This window comes from Athene noctua, chromosome 5 (assembly GCF_965140245.1).
Source record: "Athene noctua chromosome 5, bAthNoc1.hap1.1, whole genome shotgun sequence".
Classification (NCBI taxonomy): domain Eukaryota; kingdom Metazoa; phylum Chordata; class Aves; order Strigiformes; family Strigidae; genus Athene; species Athene noctua.
In genome coordinates this window covers 55156989-55175948 of record NC_134041.1, presented here as the reverse complement: position 1 = coordinate 55175948, position 18960 = coordinate 55156989, and the positions used below count along the sequence as shown (strand labels likewise).

The window sequence follows — 18960 nt, the reverse complement described above, 5'->3', positions numbered from 1 at the left end:
ACGAGAATAAAAAAGAGATATGACAAATTACAAGCTTAGCCCTTCTTCAGTTTTTTAGAGCTATTTGTCACTGGCATCTATCTGTCTTGAGCTGAAGTTTTAACAAGAAAGCCCAGCATTTTGGCCCTAAATCTCCTGATGATAGCAGGTAAAGGAAAAATGCTCTAGCAAGGAACTCCCTCCCCAGCTGGGGTCAATTGTCAGGAAGCAGAGATTTTAAATGGAAGTTGAATGTTTAGGAAAAAAAGGCCTTGCCATAAATGTTATTAAAAATGTGGAAGAGGTGAAAGCAATGCTGGCTTGGAGTCTTTTCTAAAACTTCTAGTCCTCAGCAAAGGAGAACAAATACCAACCATTTCTAGCTAGTAAATTGTTACAGATTTTGTCAAGCAAAACTAAGGATTAATCAGAACACAAATACTCTTGTTATTGTTAACATTTTTATAATGGTTATTAGTTAATGTGCATGATGATTAAGGGCTGGAGTTCCCTCTGATTGCAGTCAGTGGGAACTGAATTAAGGTCTAAATCACTGTTTGAACTTCACTTTAGATTTCCTGAAAAATAATGAGGCTTTGAACAGAACAGCGTCTAATTTGTCTATCACTGGAAATGAATGTTTCTCTTCCATCATGCGTTTATTAACTTGAATGTCAGGCAACTAAAAAGAAACTGGTTGTTTAACTCATAGCCTTAATCTAAGATTATGACTTGGATGACAGGACCAAGACCAGAAACAAGACTGATTGTCAGAGATGCTGCTGAGTCTGCTGTACAATGGGATTGACACATACTTGCAGTCGGTACCGCCATAGTTCAGACTGTCTATCAAACCATTGGCCATTTGGACTGTCCCAGGGAGTTGTTGAGGCCAGCGGTGGCAGTCCAGGGTAACCTCAACAATGGAAGTTGTCCTGGTTCAGCTAGGATAGGGTTAAGTTTCCCCAGCAGGGGGAAGGGATCTCCAGCCAGGTTATTCATACAACAGGTCTGGCGCGGCAGCGCGGGAAGCTTTTTCCTTTGTGGCTTTGGTTGCAGGAAGCATGCGTGGCGGGCTGGCTGTGTCCACTGCGGTATTTCTCTGTATATCTTTTGTCTTGTTTACTGTTATTACTGTTTATTGTTGTTATTATTGCTATTGTTGTTGTTCAGATTGTTTATTACACTGTTGTATTAAATTTCTCTTTATTTTAACCCCGGGGTTTGTGCCCTACTCGGTCCGAGGGTGAGGGAGGGACAACGGCAATGTGGTCTCCGGTCCCGGCAGGGCCTAAACTATCACAGAAGTAAAGCCTGAGTCCGTAAACCCCTTATTTGCAGTGCTTAATATCTTTATGTTGTTGCTCAGAGTGAGCAAACAGTCATTTTCTGAGTCAACCTGACATTTATTTTATTAATGGAACACTTTTTATTAAATCAGAAGTGATAAAATGTCTCAGGATGAAATGGGTTTTTAAAATTTCTTAATTAATGAGGGAATATTGATCATTAAGAGTGTCAATTAAGCAAATGTGCATAAAATGTCCAATATAAAAGCACAGCTGTAATTAGTATGCTGGCAAACACTATTATCTCATCAATTAAAGTCTTCTGTATCCCACCCAGAACTGAAATGCATCCTTCTGACCAAACCAGGAGACACATCAAAATGTCACACACCGAGGAGAACAGAGATATGTCTCCAGGTAGAAGGAAGTGAAGGGGTTGGAAATAAAGAACTCATAAACACAGTGCCATTGATTTGATAAAATGGTTGAATTTCTTTCAAATTTTCAAGATTATTTTAGGGAAAATGCCAAAATGCTTTCAAAATTATCAATTCTTACTTGTCAGTATGGGTTTAGGTCCAGCTAACCGGGATCTCCTGTGGAATAACTATCTCAGACATTCATGGTATCTGTTGTTTTTAATGCCTTTGTATTAATCTTTTACAGGTCTATGATGGGGTCTGGTAGAGAGCCTGATCTCGTGCACCTAGAGGCAAAGACAGTGGATGGTCGTAAGTAAATCAGCTTCCAAATATTGTGGTGTTCTGGATTGCCCTCATATTCTTTTAACCACACAATATCATGTGTGGTTAAAAGAATATGCGAAATCTGTCAGGAAATCTGACTTCTCTTTAGTTATTCACTCACTTAATATGAGGGGTTTGACTGTTCCAAGGGAGGTCTGTCAGAAGAGAAGTATTTCCAGCAAGGCAAAAAGTTGAGATTAACAGACTTTGGAAGGAGCCAGGAGCATGGTAAAGAAGGATTTGGAGTTAGTATACACAGCACTTCTTTTCCCATGTGATTTTTGTTCATGGGAACATGGCATTGGAGAGAAGTTCCTGGGTCACAGTCTACCTGCTGCTGTTTCACACAGTACATAATATCACCTTGTTTGTAGCTTTACAATTTTAACAGACCAGGGATACTCTGCCTTAGGTACTACCTTTGAAAATACCTCATTTCTCTCACGTTAGAAACCTTCTAATGACCAGCCTAAGTGTATCCTTCACTGCTATTGCTGGCCCTGTCATTGTCCTTCACTTTCATCAGCTCTTCTCCCTCCCTGATTTACCTCTTGAGGTTCTTTCCTCCATTTCAGGAGCCTCCTTTACCTGCAACTCCAAAAGTTTCTCCTAATTGGCTGTAAATTCTCTCAGGCACCCTAAGCCACCCGCTGGCCTTTCCTCCTCCCACCCATGCTTCCTCAAGGTTTATCTTTGAGCTCCCCTACCTTTGCAAGTCTTCCTCCATGGATTTCTTTTCCAGAACATGGGATTGCCTCAGGCGGGCATCACACCAAAAGCCTGTCTGCCATAGATCTTGTCATTGTAATTCCATATTGTTTCCTCTGTAAATAGCAGCTTTGCTGCAACATAACAAGCAGATTTTTACATTTGCAATATTTAAGTATTAAAGATGCACTCAAGTAATTCCTTTAAAAATGAATAAAATTGTCCCTGGAATTGTACCCACAAATGCAGTGGTGTTACTTAAAATGTGTAGCTTTTTTGTTGGAAATTTGAAAACTGTCTGAAAAGGTAACTCTAAGGTAATCAGTTTTTTAACTCACTGAAATTTAGCATGAAAGAGAATTTTTTGGAAGATGAATTTTGAAAAGAAACAGTTGCGATAGAAACCATAAAACTTTAAAGGTCTTTCCATTTCAAGATATGCAAGATTAGTAAAAATTAAAGAATGTATTATCTCTATTTCTTATAATTTCTGATCTCTGATTATTATTTCTCCTTTCAGTTTCACTTACCTGAACATGGCAGCAGGGCTGGGAACATGAAGCTTTCTATTTCTTAGGACATGCTAAATGAGAATGAAAGATTTTAACAGGACAGTGTCTATTTCAGCACAAAATATTACTGTTATAAGGCATTAAGAATTTGAGGTCACTGAGATGAAGCACTATAATTGATGTTTAAGGAACTATATTCTGATGATGCTTTTGAGGGATGTTCATCTCACAGTGGGCAGAGAAAGTGCCATGCTCCAAATGCCTTGAATGGTCTTGTTTGAGTTCTTAGGCTGCAATAAGAACATTTTGCACAGCTATAGCACATTTCTGCAAAAGACTTCTTGAGTGCTTTATTATAGCTCTTAAACAGGTAGATTGAACCGGCCTCACTGAGGAGTCAGGCATATTAGTAAAGAATTGTAGAATACCAAATTATTGCTTATCAGATGAGCTCTAGTAACTGGTTCTGCACACTTATGTTGGCTTAGTTGTGAGGCAGCACAAGTTAAGTTCTTCTGTTTAGGCAGTGACAAAACTACTAATGTAAATATAGCAGTGTCAATGTAAATATATAATGCAAATATGTAATGTAAATATAGTGGTGTCAAACCTTGCCCCTCTCACAAAACAGTCGTTCAGATGAAACTTCTGCTCATGAACCAGGAGGTCCCCAGCTCAGCTCATTGGCAATATAAGAAAACGTGTTGGATTTTCAGTAAGTTCATGCTCTTTTGCCCATTATTCCAAGGAGTGTTGGTCTCTGGCAGAGGACTATGGTAGGTAGCTGGAAGCAGTAACCTTGGAACATATCACAGCATTTTTTGCCAGAAGTTATTTGGTAGCATGACAAGTCACAGGATTTTGAGACTCAAGAGTGTGCACGTGGTCTATTCCGCGAGTTACCATGACCAACTTGGTATATTCATGTGTCTTGGCTACTAGAGATTTCTTCTAAATACTAAATCAGTATCCTTTTCCCGGATCAAGTAACCATGACCCTCCAATGGATGAACAACCCTTTCTCCTTTGGAATGAAGCAGGTGTGTTCCTGCCAGTGGGGTGATGGAGTGTGCTAAAGTGAGATAGATACATTTTCTTCAAGTTGAGGGTAATTTGGAAATAATTTTTCTTGGGTATTTTATGTTTTTTTGTTTTTTTTTTTTTTTTTTAATGTTCTTGCATTTACTTATTTATACTTTGTTTGCAGTATCTCTTTTGAGAGTTAACCAAGTGTAAAAATCCAATAAAGGGATTAAATTTGAGAAGGTAGACTTGCCAAAACAAGGAGAAAGAAGGAAAGAAAGAGGAGTGGTGTGGAAACAACCACACAATCCGTACAATAAAATAATAGATCCTGAAGTGGAAATATAAGGGCTGAGCAAAAACCTGCTGAACTCAATACAAATAAGAAAAAACACCTCATTCTTGTGCTGGTATCTTTTCCAGCAGAAGCTGAGTAGTACAACTGCAGATTTAGGTGAGAAGAAGTAGAAATGTCAGCAGAGTACGGTGTTAGCCCATCTCATGGCAGGGCTGTTTGAGAATGTCTGTCAGCAACAAACTTAGTACTGGGCTTTCCCTACTAGAACACCAGTAACTCTCTCCGCTCCCTGATTATGGTCTGTCTGTGCATTTTATTTATTGTGTTTATATACATAATGTAAAAGGTTTACAAGGACCAAAATAGGAGTCTCTTAGTAGGCATAAATCAGTATAACTTCAGTGGTATGTTGATTTACATCTGCTGAGGATCTGGGTAGCAGTGTTGTTCCTGAGTGCATGTTATTCCTACTGTTTTTTTTTTTCCTCGGGATACAGAAAAATCTGGACTTCTTCTGAATACACTGTCTCATCAAACTAGGATGCAGGTAGGGATGAACACACTGAGTACAGACTGCAATTTAGTTATATTGATGGAGACATCATTTGTAGGGCTAATCATTACCATCTATGTTTTTAATCCTGTTGTGTAAATTTTGGAGAGCACCAGGCAAATTTTCAGCTTGTCAAATATGATGGTTTTGTTTATTTTTTAACGGCTTCAGGCCTCATCCAAGTCAAGCTGAGACTGAGAGCATAGTGGTAAAACTAATTTTTCTGGTTGGAAGAAGTTCATATGAACCTTATCTCACATTTCCATTTGTACATTTGTGTGTCCCTAGTGTTCCACTTTGATTTTGGAACAGGATCAAAGATGAGCCAACAAAGTCAACAGGAATTATAATTTTCTTTTGCCTGGTTTCAGGTCAACACCCCAGTAAGACAATTAATCCCCTACAGTTCTTAACCACATGATAAGCTTCCCTTTGTTATATTCACCACCATAGACAGCAGGCAGAGTGACTGGTGGAAGTTAAGTCTAGGTTTGCTCAAATGCAGCTTGAAGTGCTCTCAGAAGGTGTATAAACTTAAAGACATGTGGGGTTTAGGTTTGTAAAGAATATACAAGTTCTGAAAGAACATTAATTAAGAGGCTTATCTGATTTGAGCTAGGGAGGGTTATCCCAGTAAAGCCTGATTCAAGCTAATTGACATGGGAGGTATTTTTTACTCAGGTGATGCCTACTGAGGAATCCAGACTGTTGGTGAGACTTAGAAATATGGATTCCTACAAGGCATTTGGAGACTAACTGGGTATCCATTGATGCTCCAAAGAATGGCAAGGTTGACTCAGAGGCTAAGTGACAGTTTCTATAGATGCAAGTCAAGAAAACCAACTGTTACATTTATGAGATATGCATTTGCTTATGTAGATAGATTCCAATAGATTTTGAGTAAATTTTTCAATTTATGATTAGGGGTTTTTTTGCTAAGTGTGGATGAAAGAAGCTAAGAGGTTTGCTGATGTCCAGGCAAAAATTTAGAGAGCTGATGATATTTAAAAGTACTCTTGTTTCCTTTACTTTTCTTCTGCTGTCCTGATTTACACAACAACTTTTCTTATTGAAAGGTAATTTAGATGCTGCTGTAATTGCAGGTAGAACCAAAGCCTCACCTGGGGTCGTCAGGCATGCTCTGCTTGCTGATTAACAGGAACTGAGCATCTGGGCCAATAGTCTCTGAATCACAGAGTTGTGCTAGGACTTTAATTTCTGTTTTCACAGAACTTTGCTAGGAAGAATAAAATCATTGCTGTGGAAATACCAAGTAGGCAACCTAGCCTGACAATCTTTTGCTACCATAGCTAGAGTGGTGACTTATTTCCTATAGTGCCCTAAACCTGTGCAATGATTTTTTTTCCTGATCATGATTAATATTTGTCCTGGAGAATGACATCTGTTGTTTTCTCCAATTATATCCTTATGCCAGAAATGGCAGAGGATATACTTCCCAATGTAAAGAGAGATTCCTGACTCTGACATGCAATGAAGAAAGAGTAGCAGCTGGAAAAAAACAGATTTGTGAGTAGTTAGTAGATGCAGTGGCTTCATTTCACCGATCTTCATTACTGGTTAATTGCATGGCTCATAAACATTTCACAAATCAACGTTCAGACCAGATGGAAATGGATAAAGAACAGGCATTTTGTGTGTTTCTCAAATATGGAGTAGAAAGAGAATGGGAGTAGAATAAGGAGTAGAAGAGTATGGGAGAATGTTTAATGAAATTATGGAACTCATTGCCATAAGGAGGTTGTGGATGCTGAAGGTGTACCTAGACTACCAACATGTGTGGACAGATTCTTATAACCTTTTCTAAGCTTCTGTTATTAGTCACTGTTGGAGAGGGGTTACAGGCCTGGGTCTTTCAGTGAAGTATGTTGTTAACATGTTCTTACAGTTCATTAGTTACAGGATGCCAGTCATCCTTCAAAAGCAGAAACTATCCCTAATGCCTAAGCTGCTGATTTGTCCTTACTGGATTTATTTGTAGAGAGAAGGACACATTTCTGAATGAATTAAAGACAAGAAAAGTAAAAATTATACACTTGCAGTGAGTACAGTGAATATTTTCTGACTGTCCTTGTGATCAGCTAAGATTTTTGAAAGATATACATGCAAGCTCAGACTAGAAAGCAGTGGCTATTAGGGTTTGATATGTAATCAAAAATAACACTCGAAGTATCCTGAAGAAAGTCCTACTCTGCTTTAGGAAGGGACTTGAAACTCTCCTGTGTACTTTTGCAGAGGCTCACTAACCTCCAGTAACCACCAACAACCTTCCATCTCCACCAACAACCTTCCATCTCCACCAACTGAAGCAAGAGATGTCTCTGGAAGAGGCTGAATGCATTTCCCCTGAGAACATGTTAGCATGAATCTCGAGCTAAACAAAAAAGACTAAAATGTTTAATGACACAGGGTCCCCCTGGTTCTTAACTTTTGCTAAGTGTTAGCATTTGCAGTTCTTTCATCACTGAAACAGATTAATTTTGCCAGAGGTTTCCTTACAAGATGTCTCCTCTGTTCTTGTGCTCTGTGACTTTTTATGATTCGTCTTTAGAAAGAGCAGCCATTCCCTGAGAAGAATCCTACTCTAGGTGTCCAAACCTGTCAAAATCAAAGTGTCTGGTGGTGTAAGAGCTGGGAGTCGCTATGTTCTTTTCTCCAGGCATAGCGTGACTTTGTTGTTGTATATTAAAAACAGCAGCTGTTGTTGGAGGTGTGGGTTCTGGAAATGAAAAGCATAATGTCCTAATTACCTATGGCAGGGAAAACAGCTGTGTGGGAAAAATAATGAAATTAATTCCAGAGCTTAGCAACTGAATACATTAATTGACATTAATTAATGCTAAGTTACAAAGCTCTGCCAATGGAATCACATAAAATGTCCATGAGAATGAAATGCCAAAACAAAATCCTTGAGTTAATGTGAGCACAGCAAAACTCCCCTTAGGAAAAAAGAGGGATCCAGGCACTGCAAGCAGCCTGCTTCTGCTTCTTCTTTCTGTCTCCCATAGCACAGGAAGATTTTCTTGGTGTGCACATCTCAGGTTTTGTCTGTTTGGGAGATTAGCTTAAGCAATTTTGGTGCTCTGCCCTTTAGTAGTTATTACTGGCATTTTAGAATTGAAGCCGTGGAGAATTGCACTGTAAAAGTTCACAGGAATTGCCTTAGTAAATCTTCATCAATGGTACAATCACTGCTGCACAGACTCCTGTGATCACAGCAGAAATAGACATAGTCCCCATACTTCCATTAAAACAGGATCGAAAAAAACTTCAGTCACCTCTAATGGATGTCAACCTCGCCTGCTCTTTAAAATCTCTTGTGGAGATTTCTTAATCTTCTTTGCTGGCTGCTCCCAGCGGCACCCATCTTTTTACCTCCCTGTGCTCTCAGGGTAAATAATCCGTTTGCATGGGATATAAGACAGCCCTGCAGTCTTCTCTTCGTATGTCCCAGATGGCCGGTGTGCCTGTGGAAGTAAAAGAAAATAGTGGTGATGGGGGAAAAAAAAGACAAAACAAAGTGGGAAACAGAGGTCTGATCCTGTACACTGTACAGCTTTATGCTGAGTGATCCTATAGAGCACTACACTGGGTGATTCAATCCCATGTATGAAAAACCACCTAGTCTTGCCAGCAGCGGGGGGGGGGGGGGGGGGGGGGAGGCGGGGAGTGGCCATTTGAACTGATGTTGCTTTGTTTAAACTCAGGATTGCCAGGCATTTCACTGGGGAACCTTCTTGAGAGAGAATGAGACCCCAACTAAGTACTGCATCCAGCTTTGGAGCCCTCAGCACAAGAAAGACATGGACCCTTAAGAGCAGGTCCAGAGGGCCAGAAAAATGATCAGAAGGCTGCAACACCTCTCCTATGAGGAAAGGCTGAGAGAGTTGGGATTGTTCAGGGAGAAGAGAAGGTTTCAGGGAGGTGTTATTGTGGCCTCCTAATACTTAAAGAGGGCTCATAAGGAAGATGGGGACAAACTTTTTAGCTGGGCCTGTTGTGATAGGACACAAAGCGTAATGGTTTTAAACTGAAAGAGAGTACATTTAGAGCAGATATAGGGAGGAAATTTTTTACAATGAAGGTGGTGAAACACTGGAACAGGTTGCGCAGAGAGGTTGTGGATGCCCCTTCTGCAGAAATATTCAAGGTCAGGCTGGACGGGGCTCTGCGCAACCTCATCTAGTTGAAGATGTCCCAGCTCATTGTAAGGGGGTTGGACTAGATGATCTTTAAATGTCCCTTCCAATCCAAACCTTTCTATGAATGTGGGGGCAGGTCTGTGGGGCTGTCCTTCATGATACAATGGATTGAATTAAACAGGAGGAGTGGGAAGTGATTGTGTTGCAGATGAAAAGATGCATGCCCATCCTCTGTCTTAGGACAAGGAGGGGAAATGCTGCACCACACAGTACTATTGGGTGGTGGAAGAGGCTCTGGCTCCCTTGTCCCCTCCTTCCTGGGAGCAGAGGGACAGAGGGCTGAACAGCTCTGAAAGGGAACTTTCCTGAGCTCACTGGTATGAGCAGGCTGGGAGTTACGTCGTTCCCTGCCCTCTCGTGGCTAATGTGGAAAAAATCATGTTCCTCTGAAGGGAAATGCATTTCAATCATGCTGTCCGGGTTGTATTAATTAATGCTTTGCAGTGAGCTGCGAAAGCATAAAATGTTATAAACTGCAGTAACTAATAATACTTAGCACTTTATCTATTCCAAGGACTGAAAATGCTGGCGTCCCTCATCAAACTTCTGTGCAGGTTCATTACCCTGCATGTCTGTTTCAAGCAGAAGTCAACAGCACTTAGAAGCAAGGAAAGAAATGTCAAATGATAGATTTTAATTAAAAACAAGATTAAATATAAGATGGTAAAATCCATCCATTTCTATTTCAGTGTAAAATGTTACTTCTCTGATCAGAATGTGTTAATTATAGCAAAGAAGGGGCTGTGCTTCTCCAACAAGGAAAAAGATTAGAAGTACTTCTAACATTAAATACTGTGTAGTGTTTCTGTCACATAAGTGCTAATGCTAAAATGCCAAAATCCTTCTTCCTGTAGATCAGCTTTGTCATTAAACAAGGTGAAACTTCTTAATTTATCTGAAAGAGCCAAAATTGAATACTGAGAATATGGTTCTGTATTCTAGGATAAATTACCACCATGAAGAAATTCAAATTGTTTTTCTTCAGATGATGTATTATGAGATAAGCACCGTTCAGTGCTTAATAATAGGAGATGAGGACATCCCGTATAGTGACAGTGGAAAAGATGGCTCTAGGGCTGGATTTAGGCCATTTACTTTGAAACATATGACTGAAACTACTTAAAGCCTCTAGTTTCAAGAGAGTGTGGAATGATCACCCAGGTTTGCTAGAGTGCATCTACCTACAGTGTCAACAGAGAAGTAGGTAAAACCCCTAAATATGAGGTAGTCTGACTTGCTGAGGTGATCTGGATTACTCTGCAGAGTATAAGTGCTATAGGAAATACAGAATTTCACTGTGAAAGGGGTTCTTACTGATGACACTATGGGGCAGATGGCCTCTGAAAATATCTTCATTCTTGTGTATGCTCTGGACCTTGGTTGTGTTCTAAACAATTTCAGCATGTGACCATGGAGAAGCTGTCATGCTCTACAGCAAATCCCACACCATGGAGATGACAGGGAAACTGTAGAGGCTCAGCACAGAGTATATCTGTCCTGCAGCATAGACACAACTCTTCAGACCCATGATTACTCTAGGAGTCACAGGACTTGGACTGTTTGTTGCCTCTGTAAAGCTTCGTTGTTCCCCCACTCAGTTCCTTTCTTTAAACTTAAGCCTGGATAGCATCCAAGTAAACTCAGCAGGGCTGAATGATATGTCCTTGACGGTTTCTGTCAGACCTGAGCCCCAAGCATTACATTGTGCTACCTTCTGCCTCTGGTCTACTTCCCCAAGAGTGGCATGGAGTTATTGGAACAGCTATGCTGGGCTCTCTCTTGGTATAAAGGAGCAATGGATAAGTCTGCTGTATGCTGTAGGTTGGAGTGAAAGAAATAATGGGAGGGTGAATCAGGTGAAGAAAGAACGCACTTAAGGGAATAAAGTAATCAAGGGTAGATTTACAAGGGGTGTAAGGGAAAGAAGTGCTGTGCTGCATTGAATGGATGATGTCACTTCATGTCTTGTGAGGCTTGGGAAACAGCACTGCTGCCTCAGAAAATAAGCTTGTGACAGTAGGAAGAATCTGTGCTCAGGGTCTTAAGTGTTTTGACTTTGTTTTTTTCCTTTCAGATGCCCAATACATCACTTGCAAGATGCAGAACTGCAGTGAAGCCACTCGCAGCAAACCTTTTCCAGGATATATTGACCATAACTCCTTGATTGTCCAGGATGATTATGTCTTTGTTCAGGTGCAGAACACCCTCTTCTCTTATTTATTCTACTATTTTATATTGTATTATTCTATTTTATATTATTTTCTCTTCCATTCCTTTGCATGTGTGTGTATGTGTGATAGCTCCCAATTAATTAGGCAAGACTGGATCCAAGTAATAAAGGCACTGAGTGGATTGTAGCAGTTCCTTACAATGTTCCTTTTACCTCTAGTGTTCCTTTTACCTCTAGTTTCTTGTAAATGTAGGATCGTAGAGTTTCTGCCTGGAGCATCCACCATATGTACTGGAGTGCTCTGTGCCACTCCCTGCAATCTCATCAGCACTCTAGGATTACTGCTCTAACCCCCCAGCTTGAAGTGATGTGTCAGTCTTCTGCTATTGCAAGGGAATAGACCAAAGCTTTTTTGAGCTTGTGAGGGAAATAGAAAGGAGGGAGGGAGTCAAGGGAAGAACCAAAGAAGGACTAATCAGGCTTTATTGTTATGCCTCAGTTGTGATTATAGTGAAAAGGCTGAAGATGAGATGTACTCAGCCAAGCTGTGTTCCAGGTGAGAGCTGGTGAATAGATCTGAACTACTGCGGGTTTCATTAGGCTTCCACCAGTGTCCATTTAATAACAGCTGAAGAGGACAAAAATAACAACAGAATTGCAGTGAACATGGAGGTGAACTGGAAATCATCAGGACTAAACTGGCCTTCCAGGCAGTTTATATTCTGCCATGCTTGGGGGTGGAGGGAAGAGAGAGGACTGATATTTTAAATTGGGTGAGTTGATTGCTAATTACCTTCAGTTAATGAACTCAGTCATAAACACCAGTCTAAATCATCCACAAATAAATCTGGGACATACGTTCCAGAATAGGTTTTGTGCCCAGTGTGTCTGAGGCATAAATGAAATGTTTATATGCTAAGGAAAACAGAGTCACACATCAGTGTTCAGCCATGCTCTCTCATTTCAGAGTGACTATGTTTGTGGCAGGAGTTGGAGAATTTATCTTCATATGTGAATTGATTCATTACTTCATCACTGATGCCTTGGTTTTGTGCTCTTCAAGATTTTTGGTCTTCTCTGATCTGACCTAATGTCAATACACATTGTAGGGAAGCTGACCCCTTTGCCTCATCTGAAGTCAGTGCTGGAGAGATTATCTACCTTTCTGGATAGCCCTTGTATTTTGATGCATTTCTCTTTCTGTCTATAAGCTGTAGTACAGTGTTCCCAGTGCTGTCAAATTTCAGCTTTGTTCTACCTCTGTGCTAGCTGCACGATGTAAGGAGGAACATATGAGGAGAGGCAGCCTCCTATGTTGTTCCCCTTAATGCCCAATGGGCTTTGCACAACTTTATAGATTTGTGTTTGTAATGCAGTTTGAGAAGGTATCATGTAATATTTCAATTTGGAAAGCTCCCATTTTAATCCTTAAACTTCTTAGGATTCTTAAAGAAAAATAAATATAACAGGTGAAAGAGATAGTACTTGCTAATCATTAATAATTGACATGCACAGGTATGAAATAATAATATTGTAATCCCTGAAAACAAACTCTGTCTTATTCTAAGTAGTCAGTGAATTCACTGTTGGCTGGTAATTTGAAATGGGATACTTCAGGTGGTTTCATATGTGTCTGGATGTACCTGGCTGGCAAGGAACAGTTAAACAGTGGCTGATGCTGGACCCTGCCTTATCCCAGGCACTGTTCTTGAGATGATGAATAGCCCTATAGCAGAGAGAAAAGGCTTGGAAGAATAGATGAACACCCTGAGCACCTGCCCCTACCCTTCCCTACCTTCCTTGATCTCCATCTAGCTTTTCTGCAGCTAAAGCATTTGGCGTGAGGATAAGGGAATATGGGTTTATTTCTCCCACTACACTGTATTTTATTTACAAACTCACAGTCTCTCGTAAACAATGCTTCTGGCCTTTTTTCATCTAACTTTTGCCCAATTCTCTTAAAAAAATAAATTGAAGGGTTTTAGAATAGGAAATGGTTCTTATTATTTAATCTGGTATGAACCTCTCTCTGTGTATCTTGTGTTTTAAAATACTGCAGTGCATTTTAAAACACTTACTACTAAAGAAAAGTCTTGATAAGCCCAGATATCAGGCAATTAAAGCAAAATTCTGCATGGAGAATCCCTTGGAATATTTATTCTTCAGTATCTTTCATCCAGGGATTTCAATGTACTTTACAAACATTGATTATACTTCAGCAGCACTGGAAGTCAGATAACATTGACAGGTTTTTTTTCTTTCTATTTTTTCCACCCCTTAATAGCTGGTAGGAAATGAAACCTCACATTGCTCTAACCCAGTATTTTCAAGGTCTTGCCATCAGTATTTAGGCACTTAAATAAATGGCCAGTTTTACAGAAATACCAAATCAACAGAGCTGCTGCCTTCAAAAGCTGTGAATGCTTCGATACGTATGATGGCTTGTACAGGGCCACACAGGAAGCAAAACCAGAGGCAGAAATAGAAATCAAGAGTCATGTCTGCCAATCTGCTGATCTAACCCATAGCTTACATGGCAGCTCTGCAATAGTGAAGAACAGGCTGTTTTGTGGTAAGGCAGAGGAGAGCTGTGGTATCAGCAGGTAACATAATGGCCCAGGTGAATCCAGGACTTCACTTTCCCCAGACTTTTACCTGAAATTATGGCCTTTGTCTCTCTTTGCAGAAAATGGAATTCCTCTTGCTTTCTTCTTCAGTCACCATCAGTTGGATCAGTGTTTATTCATCAGCTGCAATAGTGCTGCAGTTTTAAGCCATTGCCACCAACACTGTAGTATTTCCCTTGACAGCTTTTGCTTGATATTTTCCATGATAATAATAAAAAAAAATTTAAAATCCTGATGATAACATTCCTGCTTCTCTCGTAGTTGACATCAGGAGGAAGACCACATTATTACGTTTCTTACAGGAGGAATGCATTTGCACAAATGAAGCTGCCAAAGTACTCCTTGCCCAAGGTAGGTTGCTGTTACCGGAATGCTCATATGAACCTACAGATATTTTGATTGTACAGAAATTCTGAAATCTAACACAAGTAACTGCAAGATGACATGCAATGAGTGAAAACATAGTTCTTTAACAGAACATTTGCAAGCAAGAAAGGACTGAAAACAAAGTCAGCACTTTGGCTAGTCAAGGACATCAGCATGAAAAGTAGACAGATACCACAGCTCATGTCAATTACTGTTTCTTTATGGTTAGTTAATTAAGTTTTGATGGGGACTCTCTTTTCTGCTTCCCCCCCCCCCCCCCCCCCCCCCCTTTTTTTTTGGTTTTAAAATGCCCTTCTCCTGTCCCTGTCCTGTGTGGGTTGCTTTCTGTGCTGTGCCTCATTAGCAGATTTTAATGGGAACCAAGCAAAGAGATGTCTTTGTGTATCTGCTCCATATCTTCCCTAATTAAGAACAATGGTGAATTAGCATTGGAGCTTGAAAGGCTATTGCTGCATTTTGGAGCTGAATTTTTTTAAAGACCTCTATAAAATGTTTGCTCCATTTTGAAGAAATCACCATTTTGCAGCTGGGCTCCTCATGGCTTCTTAACAAAGACAGGATTTTTTTTTTTTTTTTTTTTTGAGGCCTTTTCATTCTTGATGTAGTCTGATTTAAATAAAATTTAATCCCAAATGTAGGAAATGATCTTGTGGACTCTATGTGAGGTCTAACATCTAGAGACAAATGCATTCCCAGAAAGTAAGTAAAGGTTGTCAAAACAAACAAACAAAAAAGTGCAAGGTCAGCCTGTTCCTAGAAGTTGAAAGTGCACCAGATTTTGTAGGTGTAAGTATTCAAAGGAATAATTCGGCTAATATTATAACTGGCTGTCTTTGATTCCTCAGCCCAACTGACCTGTTTATACTGGATTGAATGGGTGACCTTCATATAACCAGACTGCAGATCAAACCCAGGCCTTCAATGCCATACCTTACTCTGCTGTTGTACCCTTTGCTCCTGTTTACATCACCTAAAAACCCAGTTTACAGGACATTTTGGACTCTACCAGTGGCTCTGACACAGAAGACCTGTGGTCTACCCCAAAATCTTCGGTCATGTTTAAAGATAGGTTGGTTTGAAACTTCCTGTCCAAGCAGGAAGGAATTACGCTATCAGTTCAGGTCAAATATAAACAGGTGTTATTTAAAGTAGCCCTTAGCAATGGAGTTTCATTTTTAGCATAGTTATTGTAACATCCAAATCAAAATTGTCATTTACAGCTAATTCAGATCATCTGTAGAGAGACTGTTTGCTCTGAAGAGGTTATCTCCTTTAGCACACACTTATTTTCCAACTGTTCACCTTCTTAAAGAGATCTCTGGAGAGCCAGGAAAAATGTACTACAGTTGAATTGCAATGTTTTCTCAGAGAATAGGAATTGGAGCAACACATTCATGTTATTTGACCCAAAGAAAACGACAGATATTTAAGGAGATAAGGTGCTTTGTCACAATCTCGGAATATCTTCAAAGACCGAAGAGCTACATTTGGCTTGGAAGGAGCTACAGTGAAGCTGTGGCTGTCTAGTAGGCTGCTATCAAAGCAGGATAGCTGCTTTTATTAAAAATGCACAAAGTGTTATACTATTCAAGGATTGAAACAAACAGCTTCTTTTATGCCTAAATTCTCTTTTATCTCCTTCAGCTAAGAAAGAGGGGCCAAATATGGTAAACAGTACTAAGCGACTTCTGGAATTGAAGATGGAAATAGCAAGTTTTTTGTCTCTGCATGTCACTCTTCCTAAACTGGAGAGGTGTGACAGCAGGCAGCTTTGGCAGGTGGTACTGCTGCTCAGGCAGGCATGGGCTACAGCAAATCAAAACTAAAATATTCTTGTTGACATTGACAGCCTGGTAGCCAGTTTGATTAAAAGCCTAAATGAACTTGAAACTCTCTCCCATACAAGAAAATACCTGCATATGTTCATACAGGTGGTGTTAACTTCATAAATGGTCTATATTGAGACCTGTTCATTTCTGCAGTGATGTTGATCTGTGGGTTGGTACTGCCTATATTCTGTACCACAGCACCACAATGTGGGCTCTGTCACAGACTCTGTAATGTCAGTCATGATAATCACCTTAAATGTACACGTGGGGTACATTCACTCCGCTTTAGACCAATGCACTGGGCAGACATCTGTGAATATGGAAGCAAGCCAAGCAATTTCTCTTTTAAAAAGACCTGTCCTTAACTCATGCTGGGCTGAATACTGATGGGATGGGTGTGTGTGGTACCTCTGTTTTAAATTCATCATCATCTTTCAACCTCAGGATGCACATCCTGATGGAAGAAACAATAACCACAAAAAAATCCTTAAATACAGACCTTAAAAAGATCTGACAGTCCCAGTAATTGACAGGATAAAACAGGCATTACACATCCCTGCTATTTAACTTGCCAGGAAGAAAAGTTATCTGACCAAGTGCAGAAAGGGCAACTGAAGCCTATTTAGTAATTCAGAAAGCCCTGGCCTTTAGTCATTTGAGTAGATACCTGATCAAACCCATGCACAGCATCATGCTCTTACTTTTGTCTTTGGAAAGGCAAGAGGGACAGATAGTAGAACTGCATATTAATGTACTTCTGCTGTGTGCTGGAACAGAGTAGGAAAGCTCAGGTTCTCAGTTGTGTGGGGAGCCCCTGAAGATGACAGTGACTGAGAATGGTGCCTTGCTTCACCCCTGTCCTCTTCCCTTTATGCAGGGTGTAGTAGTGGAAGATGCAGTGAAGCTCTTGCTCCATATCAGGATGAAAGCTTGCTTTCTGTATTATTCCTCCCCCAAAAAAAGCAACCCCCAATTTTCCCAATGTGGAAACCAAAAATTCCGGATATTGGTCAAAGGCCTGTTTGATGCCTATATACTGATCCCTTTGTATCAAAACTTTGCGTTGTTACTGCATCTATTGGACAAAGCCATAGTAAGAGGAAAAGACAATTGATCCCCAAAGGCAAACAGTTGGAATGCTATTTTATTTTACTTTCTGTGCTATGTATATTATGCCAATTCTGTTGTAATCACTGCTTCTCTAAGCTTAAATTCTTTCAGCTTTACTGGGATCTTCTTTATAATTGCGTTTAATAGCATGATCTGATCAACACTGAGGAAGCATCTAGTGAATAAATTAACTTATTTGCTTCTTAAGCATTCATTAAATTGCCTTTAGTTTTTACTGGTGTTGGTCAAAATATCTTTTTACCTGTCTCCCCTGGTTGTTACAAAACTATTGATTAAAATGTTAAGTTAATGAAACTCTACATTCACCAGACAAAACAAGTTTTACTTATAATCTCTGTCTTCATTTAAATAGAGGGGTCTGCCCATGTGTGTATGCACATATGCAAAAGTTTACACTTGAGATTAGAAGTGTGATAGCCAGTGTTGCTGTAAGCACGTTGGGAACACCTAGCCATGTAGATCTACCAGCAGATTGACTTAAGATGACAATTTGAAATAAGGAGCCTCTGACAAACAGCTGCAGCAGTAACTTCTACTAGCACAGCTGGAGCTAAGAGAGGATTTCTATTCACAGCCACAATTAGTAGAAGGCAGTGGACTTATATTGCCTTTCTTATTGCCTCAAGATTTAAGCCAATCTGTTCCTCCACAAAACCAACCCATCTTCTAGGACATATTTTTCTCCAGTGGAAAGAAGCAAGTAAATCAAATGAATATTCATCCATTCCATACTCATCTCTGGATCTGGATGAACAAACAACTGTTCTGAATCTTGTCATGGTGAATCCACTTTCAAATTTATAGATCAGATTTCTTCATTATATTATTTTTCATCTTTATATTACAAGGCTCCATCTGGAAGTATTAATTCCCCCTACAAGACCACGAGAAAGTGAATTGTCAAAGGCTATTATTAACAGAAGAAAGAAGTAGCATCAGCTTCCAAAGAGTATATTTTCTGAAAAAGTTCCCAGTTTTGCATGTAGAAAGCCCTGGCTGAGATTCATAGAAGCAGAATAACTTTGGGATATCTGCCCGAAACAGACAGAACAGCTGAATCTTCTGGGAATCACCCGGTGCTAAGAAATCTACATTACTTTTCCTACCTTCACAGATTTTTATGGCACCAGAGAAATCAGGGTGCCTGTGCTGGGCAGATAGAGCCTGGGAATTTCATTATAACAATCTCTCTCTTGGTGGCTTGTTCCACTGTGTAATAATTTCTCCAGGCATTGAAAGAGCAAATCAGGTTTAATAGTTTCTGGTTTTTCTTTAATTATGCGATCTTTTAATTGCTTCCTGCCTGCTGTAACACACAGTACAAACAGAGTAAAAAAAAAACCACCTCACTCATAAACTAGTGATCTAACTATAATTCTGCTCGTTACCTCTAGTGAGGATTAGAGCTGTCTTTCTGTTATATTTCATGGGGGGCTGTTTAGCACAGTGGTCCAGGGCCTTGGCTTCTAGTCCACACTGTCATTAGAA

The 18960-nt window shown here is 39.9% G+C and overlaps 1 protein-coding gene across 3 annotated transcripts in view; it reads left to right on the top strand.

The window, feature by feature from the left end:
* The window catches only part of SORCS1 (sortilin related VPS10 domain containing receptor 1), a 300163-nt gene that overhangs the window by 212483 nt on the left and 68720 nt on the right, over window positions 1-18960 (top strand). For all 3 annotated transcript variants that reach the window (XM_074907687.1, XM_074907689.1, XM_074907688.1), the window contains exons 6-8: window positions 1935-1999; window positions 11403-11521; window positions 14387-14476. In XM_074907687.1, the coding sequence (XP_074763788.1) occupies window positions 1935-1999; window positions 11403-11521; window positions 14387-14476 (274 nt within the window). The remainder of the gene's footprint in view (window positions 1-1934; window positions 2000-11402; window positions 11522-14386; window positions 14477-18960) is intronic.